The sequence below is a fragment of the Geotrypetes seraphini genome, chromosome 12 (genome assembly GCF_902459505.1).
Source record: "Geotrypetes seraphini chromosome 12, aGeoSer1.1, whole genome shotgun sequence".
NCBI lineage: Eukaryota > Metazoa > Chordata > Amphibia > Gymnophiona > Dermophiidae > Geotrypetes > Geotrypetes seraphini.
The window spans coordinates 49,032,548-49,049,485 of NC_047095.1; the positions used below are offsets into that span (position 1 = coordinate 49,032,548).

The following is a 16,938-nucleotide window of genomic DNA, read 5'->3' on the forward strand; positions in this document are numbered from 1 at the left end:
AAATATAGAGAGGCAAACCATTTGGACACCGTGCATTTTTCCAGAGCACATCACACCATCTGGGGAAAGGGATTTGAAATCAGCCTTAAGCCAGACGCGATCCAAACTGATGACTCAGAATAGGAGACTCCCCGAGGAACTGCGGGCTTGCGAAAAAAAAAAGTTTCTTCCAGCTCTTCCTTGCACGCTTATGCCAGCATCGCTCTTCAGCAGTCCGTGTGGTCGGTTTGGGGCATGCATCATGAATCACTACCCTGGCCACGAATCAAATCGGATTGCCCACGGATCGGACCAGATCCGTGGGCTTAGTGGATCTAGTCCTTAGTCGTCCTGCAGGGATAATCAAATGTTTCACGAGAGTTCCTGAACAAAACTTATATGTTGTGAGTTAGACCCAAAGTGATCAGATAACCACTGCAGAGACAACATAAAGACCCCCCCCCCCCAGTGATCATATCAGAATAAAAACGTATATACCTGTCTCCGGAATATCAGCACCTGCTTTATTAAAGCCTAATGGAGCTGCATACAGGTGTCTTAAGTAGCCTAGGGGATGGGCTAGTGAACCATAGAGAGGAGGTCCCAGGCCCATAAGCCACTCTAACCACTAGATTCATGGTGGAACATGTGAGCCCACCAGCCCTCCCCTACTGCCATATAATATAGGTGCCACCTGCAGCCATAAAGCTATTGGGATTGTAGACAGGAGGCTATAGGGTGTTTTCGGGGGCTCACCATCTGGTGAGATGTTTATGTGGCACCCTTTTTGTGAAGTTCACAGCAGTGCCCTGTAAGGTGCCCTACTGCTCTGTTGCCATGTCTGGATGGCCAGTCCATCATAGTGCTGGCCCTTCCCTTGTCCAAATGGTCTTGTTCTGGGCGTTTGGGACTTAGACAAATTTTGGGTCGAAAATGTAGTATATAGATAGATGTAGAGAATGACACGGTGACAAAATTCATCACCGTTCCCATCCCCGCGGATAACTGCGGGAAACCATCTTCATGTCATTCTTTAAGGAGAGAGGGAAGAATCAGAGTATGAATGGCCACAACCACTGACCCACAAGCTTTTCTTTGAAGAATGCTGATGTAGAAGGACTGAGGTTGAAATAGACACGAAAGAATGACATGGGATTAATTCCCGCGGTTATCCATGGGGACAGGAATGGTAATGAATTTTGTCACCGTGTCATTCTCTAGATAGATGCATGCACTAGCGGTCTGGATGATCTATGGCCTGGATGCCCAGCCATGATTCCCGGGGAGAAAAAAAAAAATTCTAGACGTATTTTTTGAGAATGGACATTTTACCACTGCCGACTTTGGGTCTAGCACCATTCATCCAAATCGGACTTAGATGCTTCTTTTGATTATACTCTTCAAAACTTTTACTGTTCCCAAAAAAAACAAACACGCAGAACATTTATAAACCGCTTATGGCCCAATCCACTAAAAACAATTGCTTTTTGGCACGATCTTGGGGCTCCTTTTATCAAGCCGTGCTAGTGGGGTTAACGCACGTGACGTTTCATCACGCGCTAACCCCCCGCGCTGGCCTAAAAACTACCGCCTGCTCAAGAGGGAGGCGGTAGTGGCTAGCGCAGCCGGCGGTTTAACGCGCGCTATTACGTGTTTTGGACTGTGAGTGGTTTATAAACTCTCTGCATATTTGTTTTTTTGGGACAGTAAAAATGTTGTTTTTAAACCACGTATTTAGACTGCTGTATTTTTATGCTTGGGTGTTTGGTTTCTGGGGGGTTGTTTTTTTTGCTCTTTGTGGCTAAACTGATTTGATTTGATGACCAAACACAGCTGAGGCTCATTGTGTTTATACGCACCACAAATTGGTTTGGACACAAAGGGCTGGATTCTGTATAGGATGCCCGGTCTCAGGAACTGCCTAAGCGGCTTTTGAGAATCTCACACGGGCGTCCTATATAGAATGGTGTCTGTCCTCATGGACAGGTGTCTAAGCCCGCCTAACCACCACGATTCTCTAACCGGCGTCCATTTCACGGAATCTCCCTGCCGCTATCTATTTAGCGGCCGCAGCAGGGAACCTGTATCCCCCTCCCCCCCCGAGACATCCCCCAGCAAGAGGGATACCCAGTCCCTCCTGCCAGAACCCCTGAAGCCACCCCCCTACCCCCCGAATGTCTGCTGCAGGAGGAGTACCCAATTCTTCCTACCGCCACCCCCTCAAGACATCACCTGGCAGGAGGGATGCCCAGTCCCTCCTGCCAAAACCCTCCTACCCCCCACCCCCGATAGGGCACCTACCGCTGCCTACATTTGGGATGCTGTTTATAGAATTTGCCCCAAAATGCTGACGTTTTGTGATAGACATCTTACTAATGAGCACAAACGGTGTAGTCCTTTATTTTATTATTTCTCCACTTTTAATTTGTGTTTATCATTAGCTTTCTATAGACATCACTTCACATGGAAAGGCATATTAATTTCCCCTTGGGCTCTTTTCAATGGAAATGCATTTTGCATTTTTTATTATGTTTATAATGTCTACATTGTTAGATGATTTTATTAATTCAAATGCTTTTAGATCTATTTGTGCATGTTTTTTGGATCTGTCACGTTTTTAGATGAATGTGTAATTTGTGTGTATATGTAGTTTTTGTGCAGACCCCTGATGCAGGCGGACATGCTGAAACACGGCCTGTGTTTGCCCATATCTTTGATTGCCCATATCGAAAGGCCCTTTGTGCTGTTGGGGTTTTTTGTTTGTTTGTTTATTTTGTACTGTGTGCCCCTCTCTATTTTATTTTTTTATTTTTTTGGGGGGGGTGGAAATCCATGGTAGCATGGTTCCAAATTTTGTTGTAAGAGATCCCCAGCCCATCAGGTTTTCCATATGTTTTCACTGAATATTCATGGAAGAGATCTGCATGCATTGCCTCCATTGTCTTGGTCATTTTCATTGTACATATCGTGAACACTCAGCCAGATGTATTCCATAAGATGGGTTTGGGAAGCATTACCCTAGTGTGCATATGAGGTTAAGGTGAGGAAATAACTATCTTAAGGATCCTGATGTGCAACTAACATGAGTCTGGTTTCCTTTTAACCCTTTCAGGACCATAAGGATCGTAGGCCAATTTTTGTGGTTTTGATGACATTTTTATGGTAAAAAGGGCTTGCAGATGCCAAAAAATTAATTTTTTTTGTGAAATATCATTATTTTTATTTAAAAAATCACACTTCTGGCTTATGGACAGTGTGGCAAGTGAATCTTCTCGTCAATCTGGCAACAACGCTAATGAATGAATGTCGGAACCAGTTTGTTTACATAAAGGCAGTATCATATGGAATCCGTACATATCAAATTTAGAACTGTAGACTATCCCAATCAAAATTTATAGGATTTTAAAGTTATGGGACAAATATGTCCCTTGGTCCTGAAAGGGTTAAGACTGCCTACCTTGAAAATGGTTGGAAGTACCAATTCTATTTAAAAATCTTTCAATTTTAACAATTGTCAGGGGGGGGGGGGAGAACAATGTATCCCAAACATGCCAACCCTGTTTAGAACTTGCCCTTGTTACATTACATTACATTAGAGATTTCTATTCCTAGAGAAATGGTGAAAAGGTATTTTATGGAAATTTTGGAAATTCCTGAAAACTCCTTACCTCCTCTTACAAGAGTGTATTACCTACCTACTAAGCCCCAATTCAAAGAAGAAGAAAAAATTGAGGAACCCCGGGAGAGGTCATTGGACATTTCGGCAATACTGGAACAATCAGATAGAGAACTGGCTGTTCCAGCTACTCTCTTGTTGTCCGTTGCTTTGGCTCCAGACAAGGATTGGATATTAAAACTTTTCTTTAAAAATAGATCCAAAGACTTCCTGGGGCAGCATATTCAGATTTTCCCTGATGTCTCTAGAGAGACTCAAAAAAGAAGGAAATAATTTTTAATTCTAAAACCTGGAGTGACTCAAATAGGGGGTATTTTCTTTTTGAGATACCCATGTAAATGTGTAGTTAGATATTTATCATTGAAGTATATATTTACAGAGCCATCTCAACTGATTAGTTTTCTCTCAATGAAACGTCTAGAAAAAGGAATAACACCATAAGAACGTCCATGGAAAGTTAGCTCCCTGCACTTTAGCCAGATAAGGAATTTTTTCTTATTTAATTAATTTGAATTATATATGTTCTACTCTTAATGATGGATCCAATAATATTGAGGACTAGTGTGAGATTAACTAGTTTAGTATTTCCTTGTAGTAAATGTTAATTTTGGAATTTTTAATATGTTGTTTGATCTCACTTTACTGTACAAGATGTATAAGCTTGGAAATATTGTAAAACTCTATAAACAAATAATAAAAAATTGTCAGGGGGGGGGGAGAACAATGTATCCCAAACATGCCAACCCTGTTTAGAACTTGCCCTTGTTACATTACATTACATTAGAGATTTCTATTCCGCCATTACCTTGGGATTCAAGGCGGATTACAAAAGGCAGGTTACAAAATAAAATATCTGGTCATTTCCAGGGGAGATAAAGAGTAGATCAGGTTGCTTCAGGGAATCGGGAAGGTAAAGGGAATCGGGAAGGAACTTGCGGTATTAAGTCTTTTTCAGGGATTTCTTGAAAAGTATTGTCTTTATTTCTTTTCTGAATGTTTTGTAGTCTGGGGTCGTTATCAGTAGATTGGAGATTGGGTTGTCTAGTTTTGCTGCTTGAGTGGCTAGGAGGCTATCATATAGTTTTTTCGGTTTAACTTCTTTGATTGATCTTTGTGTGAATGGAGTGTAAACTAGTATGTGAAATTGGTGTCTCTCTTTTTCAGAACCGTGGCAGCCGAAGTAAGAAAACAGATCTCGGGGCAATATGGTGGCTCTCCCCAGCTCTTGAAAAATGTCAACATTGGCGGCAGTGTATCCCATCATGCCACTGTGAGTAACACCTGTTGGCGTCCTAGGTCTGACTGATATGTTGTCCACAAATGCACAAATATTAGCTGGCCATGTGTTGGTACAGTATTATACCTATGTTGAAAATCTACATATAAGGGACTTACGTGTTGCTACCTGGCAGCATAACTCCCCTTTGAATATTAGCCTTATTGTTTCCTAAGTGTTTCATTAATTTTTTGCTCTATAGTTTGATAATGGCTGGAGCTTAAACATTCAGGCTTTGCATATAAGACAAATAACATGAAATGATGCTTTTTAGCTCTGTGAAATAATTTCCTGTTTCTAAGTACAAATCAACAGAGAAAAATGGGGCCACCCAATGATCCACAGTGAAAACAATCCTCCGATGAAAACAAAAAACTGTGGAAAACAGATGTTCTGGAGATAATTTATTATATACTGACATAGAAAAACATGAAAATTCAATGAAAAAAGTACAATGATAAAAAATACAGTGGTAAAAGTCCAACCGGTTGGATTTTTACCACTGTATTTTTTATCATTGTACTCACTGAATTTTCATGTTTTTATATGTCAGTATATAATAAATTATCTCCAGAACATCTGCATCCACAGGTTTTTGTTTTTTTGTTTTGTTTTGTTTTTATCTAAGTACAAATCCCCTGATTAATTATTAGTTTGATTGTCCAAGCTGGAGCCAGCATGCAGCCCTGGCCAGACTAATTTACAGCAAAGCTCTTCTTGATTTCTTGAAGCATTACTCATCTGGTTTAGGTGTCCTTTGATTTTTCCGTAGTTCTTGGGAAGTTGGATGACTTAGCAACTGTAGAAGAGTAAGCAGGACTTGATGAGCTTCCTTTAACCTGAGTTCTTTCAGAATTGCTCTTTCTCCATTCACTTAGTGGTTGAACCACAAACTGTTTAATTTAGACAAAGTTTTGTTTTGTAAAAAGGGCAGTATATTAAATGTAGATAACTATAAGCCACTTACGCTAAAATAACAATTAAAACTGTGACCTTAAATTGTGACAAACCTCTTAGCCTGCTATAGAACCAAATATATTTTCAAAATAATGATTCTCTTTGTGGGGTTTTTTGATGAGGGAAAAAGCATATGGGCCTGCAGCAGAGTAGATGCATAAATCAGATGCAGAGTAGATGCATATATCAGACTGATGCACCTATCTATTAGAAGAGGTATTAGCAAGGTAAGAACCTAGGGCTAGATGCATAAAACTCTCTGTGTACTGATGGACGTTAAACCAGTTTGACTGGTTTAGTGACTGACAGAATTTGCCGACCCAATTCTCAACACAGCTCACTGCGTGTTTTTCCTTATGGTTGTACATTCTCTGAATCTGGCATGCAAATGACCTCATTACTATTAAAATGAAGTCATTAATATTAAAACCAGCCATCTGATCGATGGCCTAACATTGCATGCCAGATTTGGATCGGTAATACCGACCCCCCCCAAAAAGCAACAGGTCTGACTGTTCGGGTTTTTTTTCTATGGGCACCGCTGCTGTGAATCGCTCACCCCCCCCCCCCCAGCAGAACCTCCTCTCCCTGTACTTCAATAAAAAATCAACAGGAGACATGCCCACTTCCTCCTGCTGGAACCCCCAAACTCCCCCTTGAAGTCCTGCAGCAGGAGGGATGCCCACTCCCTCCTGCCTGCAGGCCCCTCCCATGACCCGCCCCAACCGCTGCTTTGGCTAATAATATTTAGAGGATGACATGGTGACAGAATTTGTTCCCATCCCTACGAATAACCCTGGGAAACCATTCTCATGCCATTCTTTAAGGAGAGAGGGAAGAATCAAAGTATGAATGGGCACAACCACTGACCCTTAAGCCTAATATATACCACTCTGCATCATCTGCTTCATTAATCAAGAACTAACGTTAAGGGGTCTTTTTACTAAAGTGAATTAAGTGCAAGATTTTTAATGTCTGGGAAGCCCAAAACTAGTGCACTAAGAAGGGCCATTCCCATTATTAATTTTTTAATTTATTTATTTTAGCTACATGGTATCTGCTCCTGGTTAACATGGAAGCACTTAGCACCTCCTATTTAGGTCCTGTGTTAACACTTTATTAGCCAGTTAACTCACCAGGGCCCTGATGCACAAAAGGTTTCCTTGCAAGTAAGAGCAGCTTGGCAGGAGGGAGCAAGCGCCAGGCACAGTTCTTCCACCCTTTCACCGGTGATACTCCGCCTAAATGACATGCATATGATTTGCATGCTATTTTTTAACGTGGTGTTGGTGCTTTGTGCCTCTAGGCCTAGCTGGCTAATGCACCCACGCCATGGCCCCCAACAGAAAATTTCTGAAAAATTCAGTAACACGCTTAATGCACAGAAACAAAACCCCACAGTGAGGTTGCGAGGTAGTTCTTTCTACACATTAGCTACACATTTAAGTGCTTCATGTCCTTTAATAAAAGGGACCCCCCCTTTAAACTAGAAAAAGGGGGGACACAGTGGTTGGGAGTGGGACATTGGAATTCCTGAAGACAGCGATGTCTATCCTGGTCAGACCGTGCCGTTGCATGTGCTGCCAAATTTCAGGTCTGTAGCAAACACATTAAGAAATGGGACAGCCCCAGAGCTAATATGCCACTCCCAATTGCCATTCACTTTATTAAAAAGCCTCACACAGCTTGTCTGTTAAATGGATATAGGAGCCTAACTAATGAGCAGCCCTAGTGATTCATCTCTCGTTATCTGCTATGTCATTAACGATCGTCAGTGTGGGGAGCTTTATTTTCGTTCACTGCTTGCATTCCAGAAAAACTACTGGGTTTTTTGTTTTTTTTTTAATTCTTTATTCGTTTTTGAAATCAAATACATAGTGCAAACAGTTGAACAATCAAGTAATATAACATATTGCACTTATTTCCAACAAATAATTTAAAGCGGTTTAAACCCCCCTCTCCCCCTAACCCTCCCCTCCCCCACCCCTCCTGGATGTGTATAACAATCTTTCATGAATCAAAGGGAAATGTGTTCATAATTCACAATCATATCTTATAATACTTTAACGGGCCCCGAATTTCCTTGAATTTGCTATGATGTCCCCTCTGTAAAGAGTTAATGTTTTCAAACTTATAAATCTGGCATAAGGATTCCCACCAGAAACTATAATTTAAGTTATCCCAATTTTTCATTATCAGCTGCATAGCTACTCCTGTCATGATGAGGAGCAATTTATTCTGGTTTGCATTAATTGGTTTCTTGGGGAATAATATCATTTCAAACAATATTATATCATATGAAAACAATAATTGAACTTCTACTAATGGAATAACTACTGCTTGACAGACACTAGAGTTTACGCCTGGAAAGCAAAGGTATTAGAAATTTTAGCTTGCCTAAAAAATAGCAAATACCACCCTCCTTACAATTTTTGCATTTGTCTGAACTTTTTCAGCCTGTTTAATTTTGCTTCAATTTTTTTTCTATTTAGGTAGTTTCTAGTCTTCTCTGTTTTGTCCAAATCTTCGTAGATAACTTGTGAGATTCAAACCACAATCTTGAAGAAGGCAGGGCGAGGAGGGGGGAGAGAAGTGTTTTGAGGAGGAAGCAGCAGCATTAAGTGGTCATAAGAATAGCCTCACTGGGTCAGACCAATGGTCCATCAAGCCCAGTAGCCCGTTCTCACAGTGGCCAATCCAGGTCACTAGTACCTGGCCAAAACCCAAGATAGCAATATTCCATGCTACCAATACAGGGCAAGCAGTGGCTTCCCCCATGTCTTTCTTAATAACAGACTATGGACTTTTCCTCCATGAACTTGTCCAAACCTTTCTTAAAACTAGCTACGCTATCCGCTCTTACCACATCCTCTGGCAACACGTTCTAGAGCTTAACTATTCTCTGAGTGAAAAAAATTTTCCTCCTATTGATTTTAAGAGTATTTCCCTGTAACTTCATCGAGTGTCCTCTAGATTTTGTAATTTTTGACAGAGTGAAAAGTCGATCCACTTGTACCCGTTCTATTCCACTCAGGATTTTGTAGACTTCAATCATATCTCCCCTCATCTGTCTCTTTTCCAAGCTGAAGAGCCCTAACTGTTTTAGTCTTTCCTCATACAAGAGGAGTTCCATCCCCTTTACCATCTTGGCTGCTCTTCTTTGAACCTTTTCTAGCACCACTATATCTTTCTTGAGATAAGGAGACCAGAATTGAACGCAATACTCCAAATGAGGTCGAATAATTTGGAGAATATGGGTAGAAAAAAGAATGTGTTAAGACCAGGTTAATCAAATGTTTTCTTGCTTTGCAGTAAGCTTTTGAATGAAAAATGTTTGAAACAGTTGAATAGTAAAATATTCCATTTGGTCTGACATCCTTCTATAGATCATAAGCTGTAGGAATGCCACAAAGGAAACACACACAGTTTTAGAGTCGGGAAGGAGTTGCTGCCAGGGGCTAGCTCCGAATCCTTTTTTATTATGCTTCTAAGCTAATGGCTAATGACATCATAGTAACTCCCTCGTTTACACATCTCATGATTGGTGGGTACAAAGGTACATGCTTTTACATTGGTGGATACAAAGAAAGATACATGCTTATACATCGTGATCACCCTCCCTTTACCTCGTGATCATCCTCCAACTCAGCTCTTAGAGAAGGGCCTGATTAACACGTGGACAGCACCTGAGTCTTTGCACGTCCTCAATGCCTGTCAGCTGATGTCCTTTCCAAATAAGGACTGCTTGATTAAGATAAGGGTTAATATGTGACAGGGGTCTTGTGACAAAAAAGGAGGGGGGAATGCCTCAGCATTCTGTCACAAAGTGCTAACATTTTCCTTCCTTCTAACACTTTCCTTCCTTAATGAGGGGAGAGGGAATTGGAATAATTCATTGGAATAATTCATAATTCTTTCACAGGGGCGGTGAAATCAGTGTGCCGATCTCGCCCTGTTTCAGAATGGCAGAATGGCGTCCCTACAATAAGCTAATTTTCTTTGGAAGCCTATTTGTAGTAGATTGCTTAAGGTGGCATTCCAACATTGCCAACCAAAGTCAGCCATATTATGCTGCTTGTTAAGATGGCATATTGGTTGACATACTTTGCTTTACTGCTTGCTCTCATTTGAATTTGCTACTGCAATTGTCTGTTCCCTATGTTTGACTTATTCTTACTGTACACCACCTTGGGTGAATTTCTTTAGAAAGCAGTAAATAAATTAATATTGGTGTGAACAGATATGAAGCATTGTCTTGAGCCAAAAAGCTTACATTTCATTTTTCTGCCATCCTCGGAGGGGAGGGGAGTCTGGGCCTGGGAGCAGAAAGAGAAAGTGAAAGCATGTGAAGTCACCAAGGATATGAAGAATCCCAAGTGTGTCTCAGCACCAAAGGAGAGAACCTAAAATTAGGAGGGGAGTAGTTCTGCAAATCAATCTTGTTTTTCTCCATGTTGTAATTTCTTTTGCCTGAGATAACGCAGCGACCCGTTAAAAGGGATTTATTTTTATTGGAGGACTTGCACAGTACATTAAAAAAAAATATTGTCTTGCTGTTTCCTTAAAATAAAACCCAATGGATTTCAACTAATTTAGAATTTTTTTTTCCCCCTGGAATGATATTTCTAGGTTCCACTTACAGAGCCAGTGGATCCAGTGGATTTGGAAGATTATCTTCTTACGCATCCTCTTTCAATGGATTCAGGCCCTTTAAGGGACCTACTGGAATTTCCTCCTGATGATATCGAGGTTGTATACAGCCCCAGAGACTGTAGAACAGTTACATCATCTGTGCCAGAAGAGAGGTAAGGCCATTGAATTACTGACATTTTCAGATTTAACTCTTCTGTTTGAGTTCCTGATGTCGCTTCTATTTTTATATAAAGTGTGGCTCTGCTATATACACCAATAAAAAAGAAGCATTTTTTTAAAAGAACATTTCCTTATTTCTACAGCGAAATGGACCCACATGTTAGGGACTGTGTCAGAAGTTACACTGAAGACTGGACAATTGTGAACAGAAAGTGAGTAATAAAGAGACTTCGGTCTAATGACCAACATTTGCTAACCGTTCCATCACTTAAAACTGTTAATACTCTAAGACAGTGATGGCTAACCTTTTTGAGCCCGAGTGCCCAAACTGCCGCACAAAACCAAAGAATTTCCTCAAAGTGCCAGCACATCAATTAAACCTTAATAACAAGATTTTAGTATCTAAAAACTCTTTATAAAGTTGCCTGAACTATGTAACATCATTTTTAAAGGTTGGCATCTTTGTATTGTCAGAGAATCAATTTGATTCACAATCCTTTGGTTTTCATTTCAATTTATTGGCAATTTATAATGTTTTAATGATTTCATTCAATTTAATGAATTTAGGAAGAATTTGATTCAGTTACACAATATATTTTAAATGTATTATTCACATAACATGTCAAATGTATCCTGAGTAAAAAAAAAAGATAAACTTCTTAAAACTGTTAACTGTGTCAAGACTGGGTGTGTATTCCCAAAGAGTCTTTACATGTTTTTTTGTAAAATTTACAATCAAATTAGAAAATAGTTAAATCATTACATTTCTAATAATATGATGTAAAGAAAACAAAAGAGCTTTCAATTAAACCAACCGTTTTTATTGGAAATTCCAGATTGGAATACAACAGGGCCATGTAAAGTCCCTTTTTTAAATAACATCTTTAAATAATATTTAAATAACTTAGAAAGTGTCTTAACTGCAAACTGAAAACACTGCTTCATGTAAACATATGCATTGGGCATGCTCTGAAAAAAATTAATGTGATTTTTGTTGTTGCATGCATGCTGATAACTTGTCAATCCTTGGCTCATAGTGCGTTAATTTCAGAGCAACACATGCAGCACTCATGTCATCCGTTAATCTGTTTCTAGCATCAGATTTTATATGATTCAAAGCCGAAAACAGCTGCTCACAAGCATAGGATGACCCAAACAAAGTAAGAAGAGCAATCCCAAGTGCTTTCATGGACTTAAAATTGTCTGGCAGAGAATTCCACGCTTTTAGGATTTAATTTTCAGAACTGCTAGCAGTGATTTCATTTGTCACCCTTTCACACTCAATACGTTCAAGAGCCGCACACAGGTCATTGAATTTACTTTTCCAGATAGAGCTTTCTTGAAATTCCAGTAGCTCCATTTCCAAATTTTGAATATCTAACCACTGTAAGCAGGAAAGATCAAGATCTTCAAATGTGGACTTTTCTGGGGAAGTTATAAATGAAAGGGTTGTCTCCATCTTACGGAACTGAGAAAATCTTTTACTAAAATTCTCCTTTGCTTTGGCTACAATGGTAGAATATGCTTTGTGGATTTCCTGGTGTTTTTTATGACTGTCCACAAATGTTGTAGAATTATCCAAATGTATTTTTAGGTTGGGAAAATATTTTAGCTGTCCACTCTCAAGGTCTTTTTCAAAAACATGCAATTTTCTCTCAAAAGCTTTGATGTCACTAAACATGCTTTCTGCTGTTTTTCCCATGCCTTGTAATTTTTTGTTTAGTACATTAAAGTGGTTAGTAAAATCTGTAAAGAACATGAGGTTGGTAAGCCAGGCCATGTTGGTGAGTTGAGGATAGTCTTCCCCCTTTTCGTTCATAAATAGCCTAACTTCTTCCAAGCAGGCCACAAATCTCTCTAACACTCGTCCTCTGCTCAGCCACCAGACATTATTGTACATCAGCAAAGTGTTATATTGTGCCTGAACCTCATCAAGAAGGGCTTGAAATTGTCGAAAATTAAGAGCACGCGCCATGATGAAGTTCACCATTTTTGTTACATCTTTGAGGACATCGTCAAGTTTTTTGCTGCTTTCTTTGACGCAGAGAGCCTCTTGATGTATTATGCAGTGAAATTGAATCAGTGGATGTTTTGCTTCCTTAGCAAAGAAATGAATGAATCCTGATGTTGTCCCCACCATGCTAGGTGCTCCATCGCTAGTAACTGAAACCACTTTTTCTGGACTTATGTCTAGTGATGAAAAAGCCTCCATCACAGCATTGTGAATATCTATCCCTTGTGTTCTTCCAGGCAAAGACAGCAGTTTTACCAGTTCTTCTCTCATGATGTCACCAGTAGCATAACGCAAAATGAGCGCTAGTCTTGCATGGTTAGTAATATCTGTACTTTCATCCAAGCACATGGAGTAGAAGGGTGCTTTTTGTAAGTTGCAAGTAAGCTGTTGACTAACATCAGCAGCCATTCGCAGAACCCTATCTTTTGCAGTATTTCTGCTTAGCAGCATCTCAGAGATGCGCTGCACAATTTTATCCTTGTTTTGGAAATCATGGAAGAGTGAATTACTCCCAGCCAAAATTGCCTTTTTGATAAAATCTCCATCAGAGAGGGGCTTACCATGTTTTGCCATGCACAGTGAAATTTGAAAGCTGGCAAATGTAAGATGATTAGTTTTTGAAAGATAGTTGCTAAAACTAAGAGACTGGGAGTGATATTTCTTTAATTTTCCTACAAGGAACTCTTTTCTTTGAGCTAAACCAAGTTCAGCAACACTGTTATGGTTGGTCACAAAGTGACGTTTGACACTTGATGTGCGAGACACAACACTTTCATTACACATAATACACAATGCATTCCCACTGCGTTCAATCACTCCATATGTCTCTGTCCAGGCCTCTTGGAATGGTCTTCCACTATCTGTTTTTGCTTTTTTTGTTGTAATTTTCTTTGTTCAAGACTTCAAGTCTACAAAAAGATAAAATTTGTATAATAAAAAAAATCTAATGAAGTGCTGTATACAAATCCGTCCCCATAAAAAAATATGTGATTGGGGAATTTTACTAATTGTAGACATCCGTTTTGGTCAAAAAATATACTGTCCGGGTGAAAACCGGACATGTGCAACCTGAGTGTATGGGAAAAGGACTTTTATTTTTCATTATTGGAGCCTTTGTTATTTTATTATGATGTTTACAAAAGCACTGTGAAGGGCCACATATACACTTTACTGTTTTTTGCTATATTGAGTTTTCCATAAGGTACAGCGCAGAGGATTAGTGTGTTGGTTGTTCACAGAGAGCCCAGCCCTCCTCTCAGCTTACTGAACTTCTCTATGCAATCATCATAAGCAGCTTTTTTATTTCCTCGAATTTAGTATGTCCCCCATGGAAGATACAGAGGTTTTTACAGAGGAGCACATTATTAGACACATTAACATCCCCCCATATCCTCATCTCTCTAGCATGGGAGCACTAGGAACTGTTCCTGATTACAGATGTCACATGTGGAGTCACACTACAGCCTCACTGAGTTCCTGTGACAGACTCAGTGTGAAGCTTCTCTTCCTCCCCCCACTTCCCCCTCACACACTGCCACTCACAGGACTGCAGCCAGCACAGGAGGATGGGCCGCGGCCCACCGGGACAATGCCCGGTCCTCCTAATGGCCAGTCCGGCCCTGTTGCCAGGTGAGCTGCAAAGCAGACACCGGCACACTCGCCTCCCGCCGCGCCGCATATCTTAATTGCGGACTAGAGAGTTGCGCGGGGACAGAAATCCCACCCGTCCCCGCCAAAGTCTCACCCGTCCCCGACCGTCCCCGTGAGGAATCCCACCCGTTCCCACCCGTCCCCGTGAGGAATCCCTCCGTCCCCACCTGTCCCCGCGAGGAATGTCCTCTGTCTCCGCCCGTCCCCGTGAGGAATCCCCTCCGTCCCCGCCCGTCCCTATAAACTTCAGAAATAGTTATTTCATTTAATTATGCTACTGAATTAAAGGCTCTGGTAGAAACCCATTTACAAATAAGCAAAAATACTTTATTAATTTGGAAATATTAATTGGGAAGAATACACACTTTGTAAACGGGTTTCTACCAAAGCCTCTTTTGTTTATAAATTTTTATCAACACAACTAATATACTACTTTATCCTGAAGCAAAAAAAAAGAAAAAACAGAATAGATTTCTTTTCTTACCTTTGTTGCCTGGTTTCTGCTTTCCTCATGTTCTCATTCAGTTCCTTCCATCCACTGTCTCTCTTCCTTCTGCGTCTTCCATTTGCTCTTTACTGTGCCTCTCCTTTTCTCCCCCCTTCCAAATTGGTCTGGCACCCATCTTCTTCCCTCCGCTCCCCCCATAGTCTGGCATCTCTGTCTTCTTCCCTGCCAGCGTCTTCTCCCCACTCTCTCTTCCCCATTTCCTTTCAGCGTCCTTCTCCCCCCCATCTTCCCCATGTCCTGTCAGCGTCCTTCTCCCCCCTTTGTCTTCCCCATGGCCTTTCAGCGTCCTTCTCCACCCCCCGTCTTCCCCATGGCCTTTCAGCGTCCTTCTCCACCCCCCGTCTTCCCCATGGCCTTTCAGCGTCCTTCTCCACCCCCCCATCTTCCCCATGTCCTTTCAGCGTCCTTCTCCACCCCTTTGTCTTCCCCATGTGCTTTCAGCGTCCTTTTCCCCCCCCGTCTTCCCCATGTCCTGCCAGCGTCCTTCTCCCCCTTCTGTCTTCCACAAATGCTTTCAGTGTCCTTCCCCCCACCCCGTCTTCCCCTTCTCCCCCTTTGTCTTCCCCATGGCCTTTCAGCGTCCTTCTCCATCCCCCCCATCTTCCCCATGGCCTTTCAGCGTCCTTCTCCACCCCCCCCATCTTCCCCATGTCCTTTCAGCGTCCTTCTCCACCCCTTTGTCTTCCCCATGTGCTTTCAGCGTCCTTCTCCCCCCCCCCCCCCGTCTTCCCCATGTCCTGTCAGCATCCTTCTCCCCCTTCTGTCTTCCACAAATGCTTTCAGTGTCCTTCCCCCACCCCGTCTGCCCCATTGGCCTTTCAGCGTCCTTCTCCACCCCTTTGTCTTCCCCAGTGCTTTCAGTGTCCTTCTCCCCCCTCCTTCTCTCCCGCCCCGGGTGCAGCACAACCGGCCAGGTCCCCTTACTTTTGTGGCGCTTCCCCGACCGACAGACCGACAACAGCCCCGGTCTGACAAACCTCCCTGCCCTTAACCGCGAATCTAAATTTCCTTCTTACAGCTGCTGTAAGAAGGTAATTTAGATTCGCGGTTAAGGGCAGGGAGGTTTGTCGGACCAGGGCTGTTGTCGGTCGGTCGGGTTAGCGCCACAAAAGTAAGGGGACCTGGCCGGCTGTGCTGCACACGGGGCGGGGCGGGGCGGATCGCCCCCCTCCCTTGGTAGCCACTCGAGCCGCAAGGCTACTCCTCCTTACCTACCCTGCCTGCAGTACAGAGCCGAACGGAAGTCTTCCCGACGTCAGCCCTCCCTCCCTCCGACGTCAGCGCTGACGTCGGGAAGACTTCTGTTCGGCTCTGTGCTGCAAGCAGAGCAGGAAGGGAGAAAAGCCGCGCGACTTAGTACATCCAGCCCCGCAGGAACCCCGCGACCCTCGGAGGCGTCCCCACGGGATCCCTGCGACCCTAGGGGGTGTCCCCATGGGATTCCCGTGACCCTAGGGGGCGTCCCGTGCAGTTCTCTATTGCGGACCTTCCCACGTGCCAGCTGCAAGGCCTTCGCATGCCACAGCTGGCACGCATGCCATAGGTTCGCCATCGCTGCTCTAAGACAATACATTTTTTTCTGTTGTGGTCCCTCAATTGTGGAATTTCTTGCCAATCTAGTTAAGGGAAGAAAGAAACATTGACAGATTTAAGAGTCAGCTAAAATGCTTTCTTTTTTTAAAGATAAATTTAACTGCTAGATATTGTAAAAACAACAAAACCAAACCCCAAATCCCTCCTTTTGTAATTTCCCTTGATTGTCTCATTTGCCTTCAATTATTGTATTTCTATCCCACTTACCCTATTGGTCCCGTCTGTTTTGAAAGTCATGTATTTGCTATATGAACTTTTTGTTCCCCTGTATATTAGTGTAAACTGTTTTTAGAATTGTGCATCGCCCTGAATTTATAATTGGGCGACAATCAAATTTTAAATAAACTTGAAACTAAGAACCTTCTCAGTTGGTTCTTCATGCAGTTGTGTCCTATATAAAATTACAAAAAACGATCTCCTGTCTGGATTTGTATAATAAAACAAAATAAAGTAGCTGTCTCATCTGGTAACTG

The 16,938-nt window shown here is 41.9% G+C and overlaps 1 protein-coding gene across 9 annotated transcripts in view; it reads left to right on the forward strand.

Annotated features, from left to right (window-relative positions):
• The window catches only part of DOCK7 (dedicator of cytokinesis 7), a 287,050-nt gene that overhangs the window by 18,416 nt on the left and 251,696 nt on the right, over window positions 1–16,938 (forward strand). For all 9 annotated transcript variants that reach the window (XM_033917249.1, XM_033917242.1, XM_033917240.1 and 6 more), the window contains exons 2-4: window positions 4,820–4,925; window positions 10,518–10,693; window positions 10,844–10,912. In XM_033917249.1, coding sequence (XP_033773140.1) covers window positions 4,820–4,925; window positions 10,518–10,693; window positions 10,844–10,912 — 351 coding nt within the window. The remainder of the gene's footprint in view (window positions 1–4,819; window positions 4,926–10,517; window positions 10,694–10,843; window positions 10,913–16,938) is intronic.